At 41.2% G+C, this 22487-nt stretch overlaps 1 protein-coding gene across 3 annotated transcripts; it reads left to right on the top strand.

Moving 5' to 3' along the window:
- Positions 1-21133, top strand: LOC140718965 (dynein axonemal assembly factor 3-like). 3 transcript variants are annotated; one of them, XM_073033256.1, is made up of 13 exons: positions 1-86; positions 1418-1513; positions 4677-4819; positions 6200-6293; positions 6600-6757; positions 8653-8829; positions 9606-9728; positions 14196-14318; positions 16687-16990; positions 17398-17512; positions 18785-18859; positions 19889-20056; positions 20148-21133. In XM_073033256.1, the coding sequence occupies exons 2-12, from the start codon at positions 1432-1434 to the stop codon at positions 20034-20036; spliced, it is 1542 nt and encodes a 513-aa protein (XP_072889357.1). In that variant the 5' UTR covers positions 1-86; positions 1418-1431; the 3' UTR covers positions 20037-20056; positions 20148-21133. The 3 variants fall into 3 exon arrangements, with proteins under 3 accessions (XP_072889357.1, XP_072889358.1, XP_072889359.1); XM_073033257.1 differs by lacking the exon at positions 6200-6293 and having other exon boundaries at positions 6605-6757; XM_073033258.1 differs by lacking the exon at positions 19889-20056.
- Positions 21134-22487: the final 1354 nt, after the last annotated feature.

The raw sequence follows: 22487 nt of genomic DNA, 5'->3' as shown, positions 1-22487 counted from the left end.
GTTGATTGGTGCAGAGTGCTGTTTGTCACCCGAGGTGTGAGCTGAGAGTTTACAAAGTTCAAGCTCGGCGACTTCATCGTCTGAAGGTTGGTCACAACATATACCGGGCCCAGTCCGTGAGAACTGCGTCCCACCCGTACATATCTGGCAGTACACGGTTGGTGTGTGGGTCGTGAGCTAGGATTAGGATCATGATCTGGTGCTGGTGGTCATGAACTGGGACTGGAGTCATGACCTAGGGCTGGGGTCAAAGTCTGGGATTGGGGGTCATGAATTTATATTGCGGTCATAGACTGGGGTCATGGACTGAGATCATGAGGAGTTGTTGTGCCAAAGAAACTACATACCACAGTGTGACCTTGTAGAATTCATGGTATTACTGGTAAAAGATCAAAAATAATGTAGCAACAGTCGTTAGCAATTGTTTGTTCCTTGAGTGAACTCATATCACCCAGGTACTGTGCAAACGTCTTAGGCACATGCAAAAAATCGGTAAAGCAAAAATATTGAAAAGTTTCTAAATGTCAAAAAATAAGTATAAAGAGCAATTAGCGGTTGAGAAAACTAAATCAAATCAGTATTTGTTGTGACCATCCTTTACCTTTAAAACTGCATTAGTTCTCTCAGGTACACTGTTGTGTAGTTTTATAAGAAGATTGGCTGGTAATTTGTTCCAAACATCTTGGAGAACTTGCCACAGTTCTTCTGCAGACGTTGTTTGTCTCACTTACTTCTGTCTCACTAGGAAACCTCAGACAACTTCAATCAGGGCTCTGTGGAGGCCATACCATCTGAAACCAGATAAGACTAAGACGTTTGCACTGTACTGTGTAGGTATCCCTTTTCCCTAGCTTTGCTGTGATAGGTGACACACATATCTGTAGATATCAGTAAATGCTTGGTGTATATTGCATGTTGCCCTGCCGCACCCAGGAAAGTGTTGAAGTGGGTGCCAGTGTCATGTCTCCTGTCCGTTCGTTTCCCCTGTCTCTCAGTTCACACTAAGAGCTAATATAATCCAAGTAGCAAATCTTTCCCCATGTTCTGAAAGTATGGATTAAACTATGATACATTCATTCTGCAATTCTACTTCTAATAATGTTTTGCAATCAGTTAGGGAATAAATTAGGGAATTAGGGAATAAATTTACGTCTTTAGGAGTCAAACATCTGGACAACAGTTTTTACTGGTGATGTAAATGATACCGGTGATTGCTGGAGCTGAGAATAACATTTTGGCTTGAGGGAAGCTAGTCATAGATAAATTAACTCAGCATGAGAAGGAAGAGATCCTAACAACAGCAAAATGGTGGCCATAATTCTTAGAAAACAGTGCTTCAAACTTAAAAACAGAAATCAGAACAAGAGCCTAACTCCTTCAATTTGATGGACTGTGTTATTGTTTACTTATCCCTCAGACTGGTATCAAGAAATGACTGCCTGTGGGACTGGGGAGGGATTCGGAACAGTGACCTGGTGGGGGTTCAGCCCAGCAATGGATTTTCAAAAAAAAGGTAAGAGTGATTTGGAAAAAATATGCAAAATAAAATTAATCATAGTAACTTTAATTCTTTAAACTCTATCAGTTAAGCCTTGCAACTGAGTATGTGGAGGTCATATCCATCAGCTGCTTTTGGTTCAAACAATCCGACCTTCACCCAAACAATATTTTTAGTCTATGAAGGAAAATAAAGGGTTGACATTTCAGCCAACACCTCATCAGGCTTCTCTGATGAAAGGTCTCAGCCCAAAACATCAACTGTTTATTTCCCTTCATTAATGCTGCCTGACTTGCTGAGTCCCTCCAGCATTTTGTGTGTTTTGCTCAAGATTAACAGCATCTGCAGAATCTCTTGTATGATGGAGGTGTGGGAGAACAGGAAGGAAAAAGTGTGGTTGGGTGTGTTTTAAAACCAGTGATTATCCTCAAAGGTTTAGCGAATGACAATGGAGTTTAATGAATCAGAATTAAAATTCTTACATTTTCTTGGAAACCTCCAGTTTCTTCTTCCTGAAGTCAATAATTAGCTCTTTGGTCTTACTGACATTGAGTGAGAAGTAGTTGTTGTGGCACCACTCAGACAGATTTTCAATCTCCCTCCTATATGTTGATTCGTCACCACCTTTGAATCAGCCAATGATAGTGGGTTGTCAGCATATTTAAATATCTCATTAGAGATGTGCTTAGCCACACAGTCATAAGTGTAACGCGAATAGAGTAGGAAGCTAAGCGCACAGCCTTGTGCTGCACCTGTGCTGATGGAGATTGTGGAGGAGATGTTGCCAATCTGAAGTGACTGGTTTCTGCAAGTGAGGAGATCCAGTACCCAATTGCACAAAGAGATATTGATGCCAAGGTCTTGAAGCTTATCGATCAGTTTGAGGGGATGGCAGCATTGAATGCTGAGCTGTAATCGATAAAGAGCTTCCTGGTGTCTGCAACTTTGCTTTCCAGATGTTCCAGGGTTGAGTGAAGAGCCAATGAAATGGCATCTTCTGTGGACTTGTTGTGCTGGTAGGCAAATTAGAGCAGATCCAAGTCACTTCTCAGGCAGTAGTTAATATGTTTCATAACCAACCTCTCAAAACACTTCATCACAGCGGATGTAAGTGTTACTGGACAATAGTCATTGAGGCTGGTTACCATGTTGTTCTTAGGCACCAGTATAATTGCAACTCGCTTGAAGTTGGTGAGCAACTTCAGACTGCTGAAGCGAGAAGTTAAAGATGGTGAACACTCCAGTCAGTTGATCAGCACAGGTCTCACTCAGCCAGGTATTCCATCAGGACTAGATGCTTTCCATAGATTCGCTCGCCTAAAGGATGCTCTCACATTGGCTTCAGATACTGAAATCACAGGGTCATCAGGAGCTGGGAGTTTGTGAAAGTTCCTCCAGACATTAAGCTCACCTGAAAGCAAAGTCTTCAGTGATGCAAGTTTAGAGGATCAGAGGTGGACAGGAACTTTTAAGTTCCTCTGTGTTATTTTAGAGGACCTGCCCTGGACCCAGGATGTAAGCAGTGCCCCTACTTCCTTAGACATTTGCAAAAACTCGGCATGACATCTAAAACTTTGACAAACTTCTATAGATGTGTATTGGAGAGTACATTGACTGGTTGCATCAAGACATGGTATGGAAACACCAGTGCTCTTGAATGGAAAATCCTACAAAAAGTAGGTGTATGCAGCATTGTCCATCACAGATAAAGCCCTCTCCACCATTGAGCACATTTATATGGAGAGCTGTCACAGGAAAGCAGCTTCCATCATCAGATACCCCCATCACCCAGATAATGCCATCTTCTCACTGCTGCCATCAGGAAGAAGGTACAGGAGCCTCAGGATCAACACCATCAAGTTCAGGAACAGGTATTACCTCTTTTGAACCAGTGGGACAACTTCGCTCAACTTTACCTGCCCCAATACTGAACTGTTCCTGTGAACTCACTTTCAAGGAGTGTTCATCTCATGTTCTCAATATTTATTGAATATTTGTTATTATTATTATTATTATTATTATTATTATTATTATTATTATTATTTCTTTATTTTTCAATCTTTTTGTATTTGCGCATTAATTGTTTGTCCATCCTGTTGGGTGGGGTCTTTCATTGATTCTTGGATTTACTGAGTGTGCCAGTGAGAAAATTAATCTCTAGTGAGATATATAGCATGTACTTTGATAATAATTTTAATTTCCACTTTGAACAGTTACAAAGAAACCTCTGTCCAGAAGACAGGCAATGTAGCTTAAGCTAATGGAAGATGGAAGAGAGCAAAATAGACAAATTAGAAATAACTCAGAGCATGAAACCATTGAAAACTCAGTTGGACCTTCTGTTCTTTGAGTCAGAGAGATAGAAATGTACTGTTTAAAACAATGCTAAACTAATTTAGATCATAAGTTCAGAGGAGAATGGAGAGGGGCTACAAAAGGATATCTGTAACTAGAGTGAGTGGGTGAGAACACAGCTAATGGAATATTGTATGGAAAAATGTGAGATCATTCATTTTGGGACATACAACAAAAACGCAGAGTACTTGTTAACTGACCAGAGACTGTGTAGAGCTGATGTTCAAAGACACTTGGGCATGCTTGTATACAATTCTCTGAAGTTCAACATTTGAATACAGGAATAAGGAAGCCTATTAGAGCTGCAATATTATCTCCTTACTTGATGCAGAATGTGTTTGATCTCAAGAGAGTGCAATAAAGATTCAACAGACTGAATGTTTGCTGTATGAGGAAGAATCATGTACACCAGAGTTGTATTCTCTAGAGTTTAGAAGAATGAAACATGGAACATTCTTAAAAGTCTGGAAGTAAGAAGGGTGCTCACCTGGCTGAGGCATGTTATGTAAGACCAAAGCTCTATAAAAGATTGTGAAGCAAAACAGGGGAAAAAATTATTGGTTGTTTGAATAATATGCAGCATTTGATTCTATTAATAAAATGACTGGTTAGGGAGACATTTTTTCAAACACCAGTACACTATAAAACACCAGCAATGGAATATGTGATTTTCTGACTTCACTGCTTTCCCTTTTGTGGGTGCAATGGGAATAAAATAGAGAGCTTCTTATCAGAATTGATATAAAAGGATAATGCCTGCTTAAAATTCTGTTCTATTTCTTCTAACTGCATCTAATGTAATCTTCACTCTCTTTATTCTCAGGCTTATCTGTGTCAATGAAAGCACTGTGCTCAGATGAAGATAATGTCCCTGAACTGCATATTCTCATGGTTGGTGCTGGTGACAGCCGGCATCTCTTAACAACTATCTGCCAGGCTCACCGTTGGCCACGGAGAAAGCTTCATGTAAGGATCATGACACAGCCGAATCTCTTTTGAGTTTATCTCCTTCCTTTCCTGAGGCTGTCATTTCATGCTGAAATATTAGTTTACTGAAGCCGACTGCTTTAACATTGCAACATCAGTCTGTTAATGCCCTCGCCAATCGTGAGCACGTCCATTTTCCAGTGAGACTTCAGTGTGTCAATAATCAGCTGTGTGAGCAGCAAAATTTGTGATTCTCCCAGTCCCAAGTTCTGATGTCAACTGTCATGAGTTTGATGTGAAAGAATACAATTAGTTACCAACTTAGTGGCTGGGCCCCAGCTATTCATGACTGAGGCAACCAACTTTAAGAAACTCTTAAATTCTTAAACTCTTAAAAATTTTAAATTTTAGGGACATTTAAAAAATTTTTAGATAGGCATATGGATAATAGAAAAATGGAGGGCTACGTAGGAGGGAAAGGTTAGACTGATCTTAGAGTAGTTTAAAAGATGGACACAACATTGTGGGCTGAAGGGTATAATGTTCTTTGTTCAAATGGTAAATATTTAAAAGTTTACTGATGAACCAGTCATAAGTAGGGAGGAGAATGTAACAAGGCTTCATGTGGATGTAGACAAGGTGAGTGACTGGGCAAGATATTTGCAGTTGTAATATACAGTAATGTGAAAAATCTGTATTGAGGCACAAGCCAGTAAAATAAGAATTTCTCTTAAACTGTGAGAGACTGGATGATGTTGTCAAAGGAACCCGGGATCCTTGTACATCCATCACTAAAAGCTAAGGAATCTAGAACCATGGATCAAAATCTCAGAATAAATGAGTAGGGAATTTAGGCTTGAGGTGAGGACGCATTTCTTGATGAAGAAGGTGGTGAGTCTTTGAGGGAATACCTTGCCCCTGTCGGTGGTGGAGGATGATCACTGAGCTCATTCAGAACAGAGATGAATGGATTTCCAGATATTAGGGGAAATATGTTATGTGGAGATGGTGCAGGAAACTTGTATTGAGGTGGAAGACCAGCCACGACTTTGATGAATAGCAGAGCAGGCTCAAAGTGCCAGGTGATCTTGCTGCTACCTTGCCTGTTGATAAACAGTCTTAGTTGCACTGGTAAATATCGCAGCCCAGAGCATTCCTTCTGGATGAACAAGCAGTTTGACAAAGAAAACATATACAGTATCCAATTAGTGAAGATTTTTGTAAAATCATTTTTGTAGTGCTTTTTCAGATGCTGTTCAACAAAGAGTTGTAATGTATTACAAACTAAAAAGTAATTGTAATGTATTTTACAATCATAATTGGTGTAAAATGACATTTTATTTGGGATGATATTTACAAGGAGTTGTAATTTTACAATCGTACTCTATAGAATAACAATTTGTTACTTCCTTTTACCAGTTCTACATAGTGGAGAATAACTTGGAGTTGATAGGCCGACACCTCCTTTTTCTCACAGTTGCTCTGGAGCCCCCAAGCTCCATGGGTTTACAAGGTACCTTCCAGTAAAATGTCTCCCTTGCATGCCAGTTCACCAGTTGTGGTGCTTATCTTTGTTTTATCAGACTTCTGAACCAATCATCTTTCACATTTCTGAACCCTTGATTCTATTTCCTCTATTATTGTCACTTTAGCATTTTTAGTACTACTGTGCATCATTCTCTTATTCTGTATTTGTTGCTGTATTATTGTTGTATTTATGATCACCATGTGCACTGTTTATTCTGTGAGCTTTTTCTAATATATAATATACTAATGTTTCCAAATCAATGAACACTTCAGCTGTCTCTCTCTTTGGCAGAAAAGACTGAACTCTTGCTTGAATTGTTTGGTAATAGTCTGATACGGAGCCAAACCGCAAATTATCTGCAGGAGAATGCTAACAATTTCATCCACTACATCACAGACCTTGATTACCTTCATAAGAAACTGCCGATAGTTGACATGGGGAGCCTAAAGGTAAGTGAAGAGTGTAACTTCTTGTCGCGGAAATGTGAAACACTGCAGATGATGAAAACCTGAAATACAAACAGAAAATGAGGGACCACTTTCAAAATGAAACGTTAACTCTGCTTCTGGTTCTACAGATGCTGCCTGACCTGCTGAGTGTTTCCAGCAGTTTCTGATGGTGCCTTGTTTTGATGCAGCATCTTCTCAAAGGGAACAAACATGGAAGGAAAACACACAGTAGCAAAATCTTGCTTTCCTCCAGCTGTTGTTCATTGGTGTCTAAACAAAGTGTAACATTTCCAGTACCTTTTTAAAAAACCTTCTTTTCATATTTATGAAGGAGAATAAATGGTCAACATTTCAGTCAAGGTCCTTCATCAGGAATGAAGATTCCCATGAAGGGTCTTAGCCCAAAATATCGACTCTTTATTCCCCTCCATAGATCTACCTGACCTACTGAGTTCCTCCAGCATTTTGTATGTGCTACTTTGGATTTCCATCATCTGCAGAATCTGTTGTGTTCCTCATTTCATATCATTGTGATTTAAATATGAAACATTAGTTGTATATGTATGTGGAGTTCAATGAAACATACACGTTCCCAAATTATGTTTGATCAATTTGGACATGGTTCACTTATTTACTGTTTTGATAAACTTACTGTTTGTCATCCTGTCCCTAATATAGATTATCCAGAGGCAAACCCAGAAAGAAGCATTACATCTTAGAGACAGTCAGGCAGACAAAAAGGGGCCTCCAAAGCTCTACTGTTTAATTTTGTCTATTCCTCATTCTTTGTTCCTCCCAAACATAAAAGGGTTTCCTTTCTTGTGGTGAACTTATGCACTCCCCTTTCCATGCTACCTGCCTCTGTTCCACAAGTATCTGTGGTGGATGCAGCTATTGACTTATTCGCTCTACACCCCTGGGGGGAGCGGGGGCAGAGGGGGAACTATGAGCTTCCTTTGAGTGGATATAGGCTGCCAGTCTGATTGGCATTGCCCGTGACTTTTTCTTGTCATAGCTCCCACTAGAAACCCCGTGAATGAACACATTTTGTTCTCACTAGGGTGGTGTGTGGTAATAACTTCTCTTTGGCATCATATTGATGTATTTTGGGTTCATAAATCTGAGGATTGTGCATAAGAGGGATTGAGCTACAAGTCACTATTTGTACATTACCATGGTTTCCATACCTTGGTTACTAGCTGCAACTGGCTGTATGAAGCTTAGGATAAAATATTTGAAGCTTGATACTTTAGAATACAGAAAAGTACAACTCAAAACAGGCCCTTTGGCTCACAATGTTGTGATGAACTGTTATCAAATGCCCAATTAAATTCATCCATTCTGCCTGCACAATGTCCATATTCTTCCATTTCCTGCATATTTATGCACCTGTCTAAGAGCCTCTTGAACACTTCAATTGTATTTGCTTCTACTATCACACCTGGCAGCACATTCCAGGCACCACCCTCTGTGCAAGAAACTTGCCCTCCTTTGAACTTAATCCTTATCATCTTAAATGCATTACTCTCTGGTATTAGACATTTCAATCCTGGGATAAAGATAGTGGTTGTCTATCTATGCCTCTTGTAATTTTATGAACTTCTATCAGGTCTCCCCTTGCCCTCCACATCTCCGGGGAGAACAACCTATATTTGTCCAACCTCTCCTTATAACACATGCCCTTTAACCCAGGCAGCATCCTGGTAAATCTCTAATGCACCTTTTCCAAAGCCTCAATATCCTCCCTCTAATGGGGTAACCAACAATACTCCAGCTATGGGGCTAACAAAAGTGCAAAAGTTATTTAACCACCCGTCACCAAAAGGTGAATGTGGCTTTGAAAGTTTGAGAGTTTGATTTTCGATGTTAAAATCTTCCTTGCACTTTCCTTTTAGTTTAAAGAGAGGGACCAGTTAGAAGCTATTTTTAAATTCTGGAGGAATCCGGATCCAAAAGTGTTTCAGATCAATAAGTTGTGGGATTTACGAAACAGGCAATACCTGGGCAATCGATATGATTCTAAGCAAGGAGCCTATGACTGGGACTTGCATATGAAGCTGTACGATAGAGGAGTAAGTATCAGAGCTCACTGAAATTCACTTGTCTTAAAACTTGATGTTTGCTGATGAGAAGACATTACGATCCTCACTCAGAGGTGTATGACCTCAGCAATTGATCTTTCTCAAAGTTTTTTTGTACATTCAAAAGAAGATTTCACAGAGTCAACAGATGTTGAAGGCAAGACTGCCAAAGCCCTTGGATTTCTCAAATATTTAATGTTTCTTGAGTGAAAGAGCTGCCTTAAGCAAATCATTCAGTTGTTTGAAATATAGCCTTAATTCTATTGGTTAATATAGCCTTGGCATTTGATAAGGCAGAGAAGCAAAACTATATTGGACAATTTCTGCAATTCACACTCAGGATTCTGGGACACATGAAACCAAGTCATTAACCCACAACACTGTAGGGAGGCTGTGATATCAGAGCAATGATTTACACAGGACAGCTCCTTATATATTTGGACCAGGGGAAATATTCAAATGAGTAATGCAGGAAATGTCTGTTGATCTTTTTTTTAATTCCTTTTTACTAAGTACCTTTTTGTATTTTATATGAAGAGCTAGAATCATGTGTAGTTTCCAGGTGATGTAATGTCAGAAGCTGAGCAATAATTAGATAGGGAATACAAATAAATTTGTATCTCTTTAAAATAGCATCTTATTCCTATATTTTACATTACTGTAATGAGATGATTCACTGAACTCAGTTTCTAATTTTACTCAGATGAAGTCTTCAGCGTCACTGTGCTTTCGCATTCTGATACCTCAATACCTTTTATCTATTGTAGGCTCATGTAGTAAACAACCGGCAATATTACCAATGGAGGGATAAAGGTTTGGCATTTGAGATCCGTGAGGGGTTATATGATGTTCCTAACAAATCGCTGGCTTCCGGGCTGCTCATGAATTATGTATGTTCAATTTCACATCAAGTATCGGTTTTGTATATGTGGCGTAGTGTTGAAAGTGTTATACATGTATAAAGGAAATGTAGGAATGTTTTATTACGTTTTAAATGAGGGACCTGCTTATTGGCAAAGAGAATGCACAACAGCTTTCTTTAATCTTTACCATTGTTTTTATCATAATTATATACATTCACTCATTGGCCACTTTATTGGGTATCTCCTATTCCTAATAAAGTGTCAACTGAGTGCATGTTCATTGTCTACTGCTGCTGTAGCCCATCCGCTTCAAGGTTCAATGTGTTGTGTGAGATGCTCTTTTGCTATTGTAACGAATGGTTAAAAGTTCAAAGGTTCATTTATTATCAAAATATGCATGCAGTATACTCTGAGATCTGTCTTTTCCAGATAACCACAAAACGAAGTGAAAAACATGGAAAAACATCAAGCCCCACACGAAAAAATACACCAGACAGCAACATCAAACCCCAATCTCCACCCCCCCCCCGCAAAAAACTGACAAATCATACCAGACAGCAACAAGAAAGAATGGGCAAAAACACAGAATGTAAAAAACATAGAACTGAGAGACACCAATTTGAACTACAGTCCACAGTCCAGTTTATAAATTGCAGAACTTCAGTAACATCCTCCAACAGCATTAAGGGACAGAGAGAGAGACCATTTATACGCACAGGCCTTCCAAGATCTGTCACATGCAGACACCTTATCCGATAGCATCAAGAGATCCTTCACTGCAGCAAGCAAGAGTTACTGTCTCTTCTGTTAATGGATACACACAAATGCATATGGTGAAAAAGACATTCAGAGGGAATTAAGAAAGGGTACCCATCATGATGAAAGAAAATAAATATTGAGAGTGGTGTCCCAGGAAGACAGGGTCATAAAGGGAGCTTTTGGTACATTTCATAAATCAAAGTAAACACAAAATACACTGCAGATGCTGGGGTCAAAGCAACACGCACAACACGCTGGAGGAACTCTGCAGGCCAGGCAGCATCCGTGGAAATGAACAGTCAACATTTCGGGCTGAGACCCTTCGTCAGGATCAATCAATAAATCAAAGTATTGCGTAGAGAAGTTGAGATGTTATGTTGAAGCTCTATAAGATGTTGGTAAGACCAAATTTAGAGTACTGTGTGCAGTTCTTGTCACCTACCTGCAGGAAAGATATCAATAAGATTGAAAGAGTACAGAGAATATTAACAAGGATTTTGCCAGCACTTAACGACTTAGAGTTATAGGGAAAGATTGAATAGGTTAGGACTTTATTTCCTGGCACGTAGGAGAACGAGAAGAGATTTGAAAGAGGTATACAAAATTATGAGTGGTATAGATAGTGTAAGTGCATACAAGCTGTTCCCCTGAGGTTTGGTGAAACTAGAACAAGAGGTCATAGGTTAAGAGTGAAAGCTGAAATATTTAGGGGGAACCCGAAGGGGAACATCTTCACTCAAAGGGTGGTGAATGCAGATCGAGCTGCCAGGAGAAGTGGTGGATGCAACTTTAATTACAACATTTAAGAAAAATTTGAATAGGAACATGAATGGGAGGGTATGGAGGGTTATAGTCCAGGTGTTGGTCAATGGACAATGCACAATAGTAGTTCGGCATGGACTAGATGGGGAAGAGCCAAATTCTGTAATGTCATGCAGTCAGAGCCATTCATGCGCTTTGTCTGGGTCCATGGTTAGCCCTTGGGCTGAAAAGATGAAACCCAGGAAGAAAATGACTAGAGTGTAGAAATGGCATTTTTGTAACTTGCAGTACATGTGGTTTTCAAGGAGATGCTGAAGAACTAAACAGACGTGACAGATGCTATCCTGGGGGTCCTTGGAGATGGTGAGGATTTTGTCGAGGTAGATAAACACTTAACATGTCTCAAAGGATCTTGTTGATAAAGGCTTGGAAAATGGTTGGACTGTTGGAAGATCTGAAAGACATCACCAAGTATTTGTAGTGGCCAGTGGGTGTTATAAACATTGTCTTCCACTCATCTCCCTGGTTGATGCGGAGCAGGTTGTATGCTCTCAATAGATCCAGTTTGCTGATGATCTAGGCCCTGCATACTGTTTCAAATACTCTATCCATCAAAGGGAAAGGGTAATGGCTCTTAATGGTGATTTTGTTGAGTCCGCAGTAATTAAGACAAAGATGAAGACCCCCATCTTTCTTTTTGACAAAGAAGAATGCTGCAATGACTGGGGACTGTGATGGTCAATGAAGCCATGTGATAGCATTTCAGCCATATAGTCATTCATGACTTGGATCTCAGGAGGGAAGAAGAAGAACAAACAACCTTAGGAGGGGTGGTACCTTGGAGGAGGTTAATTGCGCAGTCGTGTGGTCTGTGAAGTGGCAGGGTGCTGGCTTCCCTTTTACTGATGGCTGTGCCAAAGTCACAGTATTCCTGCGGGAGTCTGATGAGGCCAAGAGTTTCTTCCATCTCCGTGGATTTACAGGGTGAAATCAGTGGGGGTTGCAGGCAGGTGGGTCCCCAACTCAGTAGTGAACTGAATGACCAGGCGAAGTGGGGATCATGAATGGAGAGCTGGGGATCACAGTGCTCTCCGATGCTCATGTACATAGGCTGTGTGCATACTTTGACCATTGAGACCCCAAGAAATGGCTGTGATGCAGAAGAGGTGAAAGATAAGTTCAGTTCTCACACACACACACACACACACACACACACACACACACACACACACACACACACACACACACACACACACACACACACACACACACACACACACACACACACACACACACACACACACACACACACACACACACACACACACACACACACACACACACACACACACACACACACCCTGCTGTGCCAGAATCCGCCAGAGTCTCCTGTGTACAGAGAACCATTGGAGTGTGGTGGAAAACAGATGAGTCAGGCTATGGTGCTGCAGTGAGAGGCCAGGGGAGACTAGCCAACAGAAGGCCCTCGTCTCTACCTGGTGGTGCTATTTTTCGGACACAATGTGTACTTGATGGATGGGTGATTGACAGCTCTGCAGTAAGCACACAAGTTGGTTCTCCACCGATGCTCATGCTCTTGAGGGTTAAGGAAGCTCTTCCTACCTGCATGGACTCTGGAGGCATTGTTGATGAGGATCCTGCAGTCTGAAATGGTTCTGGAAATAAAAACGGGGTTCTGGCGGATCATTCCATAAGACACTTGTTAATTTGGATGGCCAGAGTGATGAGACTTTGTAGACAGATTGTCTTTCTAATGCTCTGAGACACTGTGATGGTAATGGGCCAGCAGTGCTTTCGCATTCCAGCTGCAATCCACCGCAAGGGTCATGAATTCCACAGTATAATCCAGTCTTGACGAAGGCAAAGTATTCCGATCTGCTGTCTGCCTTCCACTTACAGGATGGTCAAAAACCCTGCGCATCTCAGCAGTGAACTCCTCATATTTATTACAATTTCATTTGTCCCAGTTAGCAGCGGCCCGGGTCAGAACTCGCCCAGTCAGGAAAGAGATGACAAAGGCAATTTTGGCTCGATCAAGCTTTCAGTCACCAGAATCCATGGCTCCAAGGGAGGAGGTTGCCTGGCACAGGGTTGCTGCATCAAGATGGAAAGTTGGTTGAGAGTGGTCAGCAGATAGTCAGTGGTTTCCTGCTGCTTCGGGATCATATGCTCCTGTCACTGGATGACTTCAAGCGAGCATACTCTGCTGGGTCAATTGTGGGTTCACCTATCTTGTTTGGAAATATAGAGGAGGCTGGACCCAAAAGCAGAGTAGCAGTAAATGATATTTTACTAATAAACGACAAAATAGCAAGTCACGAGGGGCCACAAGACATACTTAACACATCAAGTCACCAAGGTAACTGAAGGCTAGGAGCAGCTGGTGGAAGGTGCTGGTTCAATGAGTGAACAAAGGACTGTGGATGAGAGCTGGGTTTAAATAAGCTGCAAGTGATGAGTTGGAAACGAGTGGAAGGTGGTTCTTGCTAGCTGGGTAGGGACTGGAGGTGCCTCCCTGTACAGGTCTGATGCGGATCCCTGGAGACGAGGAACAGAATGCACAATTGATGAAGACTCTTCCCTGTAGCCTCTATGTAGACTGTGTGGTGTGCTATTGGACTGACATGAGGACTTAAGGGCTTACAGTCTTTAATAGGTGCAGTGCAGCAAAGGGGAAGCTGATTGCAATGACACCATTTCCTTTGGGATCCACAGTGGTTGTAGTGCAGGTTCTGTGCATTTTCTGAAGCAGAAGCCACACAATCTGTTATACACTTGTTATATTTCACCATCCATTTGGCACCTGCTCTACAAGTTAATGTATTTAAATACGTCAAAAGTGCATTTCAGTTCTTAGACAGGTTCCCAGATATAAGAAAAAATATTTTAATGAGTAGTTAATGATTAATTAATTTCATAACTTCTTTAAAATATTGTATTCTTTCTCTACAGAAGGGAGAGAAGATTCCTGCCCGTGGTTACTGGGGAGATATCGTCACTAGTCCATACATTGCATTTGGAATTATCAGCGAAGAAGAATCTCTTCTAAAGAAAGCAAATGGCATCCATGTTAAGGTAAAGAAGAAAGCTTATGTCAGGTATGGAAATGGTGTCAAGTGAGTCCTTTGAAGCTTATTGAAGAAAGAACTTGAGAAATAAATTAGGAGAGCAAAAAGAAGACATAAAATGGACTGACAGGCAGAATTAAGGAGAATCACAAAACCTTTTATAATATATTAGAACCAAGGGGGAAAGATATGTATGTCAGGAACCAACAGAGAAGTCTGTGTGTGGAGCGGAGGGATTCTAACTGAACACTTCTCATCAGTATTCACCAAGGAGAAGGATGCAGAAGATGAAGAGACAAGGGAGGAGTACACTGATATACTGTATCATGTTTCTGATAAGGAAGAAGTGTTAAAGATATATATTATGATGATAAATCCCAGCACCAATTGAGATCTAATTCACGATGCTATGGGAAACAAGGGAGGCAATAGAGATTTTTGTGTCTTTGTGAGCCTCAGGTGATGTACCAGAAGGCTGGAGGATAGCAAGTGTTCCCTTATTCAAAAAAGCAGGAGGATACATTCCAGAAAACTAAAGGCTGGTGAACTTTATATCTGTAGGAGGCAAAAATTGGGGAAAAATCTCAAGGACAGGATTTATCAGCGAGAATCGGCATGGATTTGTGCAGGACAAATCTAATTTAGAGTTTTAAGGAGGTAACTAAGAAAGATGATGAAGGCAGGGAGGGGTCAACTTGCCTATTCATGTCCATGTTATACAGCATTGTCTATATAGACTTTTGCAAAGCTTTTGGCTTTAATGGGGGAATGAAGGATCTGTAACCAGTGGTTTACTGCAGGGATCAGTGCTGGAAGCTCTGTGGTTTGTAATGTTTTCTAAATGACTTAGTGAGAATATGGGTGGTCTGCTTAGTAAATCTGCAGATGACACATAGATTGGTAGAGTTAGAGATAGTGAAGAAGCTTGTCTAAGAATAAAGCAACTTGCAGATTAGCTGGAAAACTAGGCAGAGTGGTGGCAGATTTAATTTAATCCAGACAATCACCTCCTCCTGGTGGGCCTCCTTCCCTTTCTCCCATGGTCCACTCTCCTCTCCTATCAGATTCCTTCTTCTTCAACCTTTTACCTTTCCCACACACCTGGCTTCACCTATCACCTTCCAGCTAGTCCTCCTTCACCTCCACCACCTTTTTATTCTGGCATCTTCTTCCTTCCTTCCCAGCCCTGAAGAAGGGTCTCAGCCCAAAACATTGACTGTTTATTCATTTCCATAGATGTTGCCTGATCTGCTGAGTTCCTCTAGTATTTTATGTGCTTTGCTCTAGATTTCCAGCATCTACAATATTTCCTGTGTTTCAAAGTACGATGTAATGCACTTTGGGGCCTCACGTACTGGGAAGACATGTACAGTAAATGGCAGGGATCTGGGTGTACATTCACAGTTTCCCAAAAAGATGACACAAGTGGATGGGGTAGTGAAGGAGATACACTTGGCACACTTTCAGCCTATTTCCTTTATAGGCTGAGGCATTGAGTATAAGAGTTGGAACATTGTGTTGCAGTTGCACAAAACATTGCTTAAGCTATACTCGGAGTATTGTGCACAATTCTGGCTGCCAAACTATAGTAAGGCTGTTGTAGCTTTGAAAGAGTGAAGAAGAGATTCATCAAGGTATTGCCTGAAATGGAGGGCTGTAATTACAAGGAGTTATTATTGCTGGGATTGTTCTCAATTGGAGCTTAGGAGGATGCAGGACCTTATAGAGATTTATGACTTTGTGAGAGGCGGAGGTGATAGATAGAGACTTTTCTTTTCCAGGCCTGGGAGGTTCTATGACCAGAGGACACAGGTTCAAAGTGAGAAGGGAGAAATTTAAAGGATATCTGAGGGAAAGGTTTTCCATACAGAGGGTAGTGGGTATGTGGAAGCTGACCAGAGGAAGTGACAGAAGCATATACAGGTACATTTAAAAGGCATTCGGACAGGTAGTTGGACACGAGGCAATCAGAGGGTTTCAGGTCTAATGCAAGCAAGTGGGATCAGAGTAAATGGACATCATGGCCAGCATGGGTGAGATGGGCCAAAAGACCTTTTACTGTGCTGCACAGCTCTATGACTTTCCATAACTAATCAATGCAATGTCATTAAGGGTTTAGTAATCATTTGAAGAGTGGAGGATCCTGGGGATATTATGCTTTTAACCTATTCGATTTGTATGAAGGGGAACGGGAGTCTCACTGCTTCCTTTTGCAGGGGTGATGGTGTTCCTTGAAGGAGATTGATGATCGTTGTTGTGTTCTGGGCCATCCAGACTGTGCTTGGGAATGTTATGAATTTCATCTATGTAATATCAAGATAACAGTGCAAAAGTGAATGAACACAAAGAAAGCTGGTCATGTTTCTTTCCTGCAGACAGCACAAGATATCTCTGAGTATAACGTAACAGCCTTGCTCCATGAGCTGGTTACTGGAGAGAGATATGTACTGAGGCCATCAGTGGAAGAGGCCACCTTGAGTGAGATTACAGAAGAATATGAAGATGAGGTTCTGAAAGAGGCTTCTCATATAAAGAACAAACCAACTGACAAAAGTGAACAGCCAGAGATTGTGCTAGAGAAGCAAGCAGTGAAACATTGCCATGGGATGGGCAACATGGGGCCTGATGGAAACCACAGTACAGCTGAATGTGATACAGTTCACAGAGAAAAAGGGGAAGGTGATGTACCACTCCTCCAGAGTCTTGTTCCCACCAGTAATTTATTGTGTGCTGAACCTACAGAAATTGTGTTTTGAATAGGTGCCATCAGATTATAGGAAGAAATTATTTGTTGTATTGACCATTACATCTCTGGGTTTAGTGCAAAACATCAGGAAATGTACCAAAAAAAGTGTTGCTGCTCCAGCCAGTTTCTGACTTAAAGATTCTGACTCTGTGATCCAGCACCCCTTTTAAACATATTAAAATTGTTTACAAACAAGTGCTTTTTTTTTTTTGCAAAAGCTATGCATGACATGCCAGAACTTTTGCTTACTTAGACTATTTTTTATGGTGGGTCTCTGGTTTCCTGTATTGGCTTGCAAAATTGTAAGTACATTCAATAATTTTTCTTTCTCTTCCATTAGATTACCTCTCACTGCCTGATGTAAAAATTCATTTCCTACCATTAAACTGTGTGACAGAGCTTCAAAACAGGAGCAATTACAGAAATCTATTTAATGTGATCTACTTCTCCTGCAGGTGAATATATGATTTTCTTTGTGTATTTGACTTGTGCTAATTGCAAACATCTTTATTTCCATCACTTCTTGTTTTACATGTATTGCATATTTTCTTTTGTATATTTCATTTTTCTCGGATCCTACTCTGTCATATTTCCACATGATGTTATCAGGATATTGGATTCACCATATTGTTCCAACATAAATCTACAGAACGCAGTGGACACAGCCCAGTCCATCACAGGCAAAGCCCTCCCCACCATTGAGTATATTTACAAGCACTGCCATAAGAAAGTGAACCCCCGCCACCCAGTCCATGCCTTCTTCTCACTACTACCATTAGGAAGGAGGTACAGAAGCCTGAGGTCCCATGCCACCAGGTTCAGGAACAGTTATTATCCTACATCAGGCTCCTGAACTAGTGTAGATAACTTCACCCTGAACTGATATCAATGAGACCTGACGTAGATTGAGAGACCGCTACCAGTGGCCACCTATTTTAATTCCACTTCCCATTCTCCTTCCAATATGTCTATCCATTGTCTCCTCCATTGTCGTGATGAGGTCACATTTGGTTGGAACACCTTATATTCCGTTTGGGTAGCCTCCAACCTGATGGCATGAAAGCAATCTCTCAAAATTCCAGTAATGCCCCCATCCCCCTCTCCTTCACCATTTCCCATCCCCTTTTTCCTCTCTCACCTATCTCCTTGTCTACCCATCAGTGGAAGACGCCACCTTGAGAGAGATTACAGAAGAAGATGAAGATGAGATTCTCAGGTGCTCCTCCCCCCTTTTCTTTCTTCCATGGCCTTCTGTCTCTTTCACCAATTTACTTTCAAGCTATTTACTTTATCCCCTCCCCCCTCAGGTTTCACCTATAACCTTGTGTTTTTCTCTCCCCTACCAATCATTTTAAATCTTCTCCTCAGCATTTTTTCTCCACACCTGAAACATCAACTGCTGTCTTTTCCTAAATACTGCCTGGCCTGCTGAGTTCCTCAAGCATTTTGTGTGTGTTGCCTACAACTTACAGGCTCATTTTCAAGGACTCTGTAACTCATGGTCTCCGTATTATTTATTTTTAATTTGCTCGATTTGTCTGCTTTTACGCATTGGTTATTTGTCGGTATTTGTTATGCTTAGTTTTTCATAAGTTCTATAATATTTCTTATTTTCCTATAAATGCCTGCAAGGAAATGAATCTTGGGGTAGTATGTGGTCACATGTACACACTTTGATAATAAATTTACTTTGAACTTTGACTTCCTATTGTTCTTTCTTTTACCAGTATGGTTCACCAGATAACTCCAGAGTTGAAGCAGATTGCTGCACCTCATGCAACGCTAATTGTGGAATTAACAAAGTAAGCTTTTTGTCTTTGATACTTCATCTTATGCTGATAACAGATGTGATATTAAATCCTTGTTCATTTCCTTGTCAAGCTTTCAGTTGCATAAATCTTTTCAGCCAGATAATCTTTAATCTTTTGATACAAAGAGGAACAGATCACTTTTTTAAGACAGGCAGAGTATCTATATGCAGTTTGGGTTGTAGAGAATATCTGCCCAGGGCAGCACGCCCTATTTACTTAAATCCGGAGATCTGAGGGCTGGATTGACAGAGTCAAGGTTTAACAGACTCATCTCCTTTGGGATTTTGAACAGCAGGATTGAGTTGTTTTCCAGCACTGAGCATTGCTGTTTCTGCAGCTCATTCAACACAAATTACCCTGTTACAGATGTCACAGGTTCTGAACCTGTGCTAGAACCACTTATTCAATACGTCTGTGCTGGATGCCGATTCTATTTTCATTTCAGTGCCATTTTATTGTAAAACAACAGTAGCCACACGGTAGTGTGGGACTGAAGGAGTTCTGAGAGGGTCACAGGGAATGGAGCAATTAACTCATATTGTTCAGTGAAGCAAATTAAAATGTTCAAAAGAAGCTCCTGGTATTTGATGAATACAAGAAATCCTGCTGATGCTGGAACTCTTGAGCAACATGCACACAATGCTGGAGGAACTTAGCAGACCATGCAGCATCTATGAAGAGGTCCCGGTGAAGGACATCGGCCCAAAATGTCAACTGTTTATTGCTCTCCATAGATGCTGCCTGATCTGCTGCATTTTTTCAGCATTTTGTGTACCTTCTTGGTGTTTGATGTTCACCCAATGAAATAAATAGTTTAAGCAAAAAATACTGTAACCAACTACCAGAAACAACATTACACTTAAATCTGTTTTATAAATATAAGAAGAATGCACTATTTCTTTACATTCATCATCAATTTTGAGCAATTCTATCAGACAAGTATGAATAAACCCATTTTGGTTGGATCAGAGTGGAGAAGAGGATAATGAAGGCTTGAAGTGAAGTCTGCTGTTTTGTTAGGTTTATGTTAGATCTGCGGAATGAAACAATAACCAAGTTTGCCAGCCGAGCAGCTGAATTAGCGAAGGAGGCTGGTTTTGTGCCTTTTGGGAGCATGGATGGTGAGAAAGACTCGTTCGCACGATTTGAACTAAAAGATGGCTCATAACTCTGACCCTCTAGTGTGAGGTAAAGATTAATTATAAAGGTTGAAATACAAGGTTCACTTTATTGTCAAAGTATGCACGTATAGTACAACTCTCTTTTCTGTCTTTTCCAGATAGCCAAGAAATACAGAAAATGAAAGAAAAGGCATCAACTCCCCACCCCTCACTGGCACAAAAATGAAAAGAAACAACTCGCAGACCCCAAAATCCCCCCCTCACCCGCAGTGAACAGCCACAATAACAATAAACGACCCCCTACACATAATAATCCCTGGCCCCTCACTCGCAGAAAAGAACAGTAACAGTAGAATCACACACCCAACTCTACCTCTTACACACAAAAAATTAACAGATCACCCACCCTCCAATTGTCCACAAGAAAGAAAACACTGAAAAACTGAAGGAAACCAATATAAAGTAATCACATAAATCTCAGAATATGGGGAACGTATTTTCGTCTGCACTCAGTTCTTTCATAAAGAGTGACCACCAGCCTGGATCCAAACGCTGCCAATCCGGGTCGAACGCGCTAATCCGATTGCTGACCATCTGTGTTGGAGCCATCACTGACCCCTCTGCATTCACCCAATGCTTCACAGTCTTGCTCACCGCTTCGAGATGGAGTCGTTTATGACCCCACACCTCGTCTCTGGTCTTAGTTAGCTTGTGTTCTCAGACCTTTTCGGCCCCCCCGACTCTGATATCCACGAGACACAGCTGAGCGCTGGATCCTTTGATCGAGTACCAAACTGTACATCACAGGCTCCAGCAGTTTCCGTAAGACAAACAAGACAGAAAGAACAAGCAGAATGTGTAGAAAAAATGTAATCACTGGAAAGATTTGCTATCTGAAGATGTCACCTGAGGAGGAGTCGTTCACTGGCTCCATCTTGACTGGAACATTCCAACTAACAGATTAGTTGAATAGACCTAAGGTATCAAGCATCTTTGGTGACCAGTATTAGTTATCCAGATGCTTTGAGAAATGCGTGGTAAAAGGGCTGGGAACACAGCTGAATGGGTTATTATTCCAATTGTGTGATGCTATGATAGAAACTATTATCCATAACTATTTAGGACTTTAATATGGAGCACTGAATAAAATGGATGAACTTTGATATTGTGCAGTTTGTGAACATTTCCTTCTAGTTACTTCCCTATAAAGAATAATTGTGAATGAATTAGGTGTGTAAGAGCACATCCTCAACAACTTGCATCATGAAGCATCATCTTTGGCCTTCTGATTGCTCCCAATAACATCTCAAACCCTTCTGTTTTACGCACAACCTCTTTTTAATCCCTTCTTGTTTATGGCATGTGCTCTTCATTGCCAAACTACATTTAAAGCACAGTTGGAAGAAGATGTAACAAAACAAGTCTAAAGGGGTGACACAGATGTGCACCCTCTGTGCTGTAAATTTGGACTGTGCCTAATCAGTGAGTGGGCACACAAGAAGAGAGCTACATTTTCACTTATCTTCGCACTCAAGATTAAAAAGGCAACGTTTAGTGACAAATTTTCAGATTTGGACTGCACCCGTTCAGTGAGCAAGCACACAAACAGAGAACTACATCTTCACTTATGTTTGCTGTCAAGTTTAAGAATGCAGCATTTCACAGCAGTTTTTAGGATTTAGACTGCATCCAATCTGAGCAGGATTCATTAGAAAGGGCAAATAAAAATAAGGCAACGGCAAGTGGAGCGTGTTCAGGAACTGGAACTGCAGCTCAATGACCTTCAACTCATATGGGAGACTGAGGAAGTGACAGGAAGCAGCTACAGGGAGGTAGACACCCAGAGGTTGCAGGAGGCAGGTAACTGGGTGACTGTCAGGACAAGGAAGGGAGATGGGCAGCCAGTGTGGAGTACTCCTGTGGCCATTCCCCTCAACCTACCAGGAAGAAGCTGCAGTGACCAGGTCTTTGACTGAGTCTGGTGCTGTGGCTCAGAAGAGTAGAGAGGTGAAGAGGACTGCAGTGGTGATAAGAGATTCCATAGTAGGAGGAATAGAGTCAGAATTCTGTGGGCACGTTAAAGACGACCAGATGGTAAGTTGCCTCCGGGTGCCCGAGTCAGGGAAGTCCCAGAGTGAGTCCGCAGCATTCTAAAAGAGGAGGGTGAGCAGCCAGAAATCTTGCTACGTATTGGCACCAATGACATGGGTAGGAAAGGTGAAGAGGGCCTGAAGAGAGACTTCAGGGAACTGGGTAGGAAGCTGAAAAACAGGACCTCCAGTGTAGTAGTCTGAGGATTTCTGCCCGTGCCACGTGATGAACTGGCAGATGAATGGCTGACAAACTGGGTGCAGGACACAGGGTTTCAGATTTATGGACAATTGGGATCTCTTCTGGGGAAGGTATGACTTGTATAAAAGGACAGGTTACATCTGAACCTGAGGGGAACCAACATCCTTGTAGGCAGATTTTCTAGAGCTGTTCAGGAAATGTCACAA

The sequence above is a fragment of the Hemitrygon akajei genome, chromosome 31, assembly GCF_048418815.1.
Source record: "Hemitrygon akajei chromosome 31, sHemAka1.3, whole genome shotgun sequence".
NCBI lineage: Eukaryota > Metazoa > Chordata > Chondrichthyes > Myliobatiformes > Dasyatidae > Hemitrygon > Hemitrygon akajei.
This window is presented reverse-complemented; position numbering and strand designations above follow the sequence as displayed.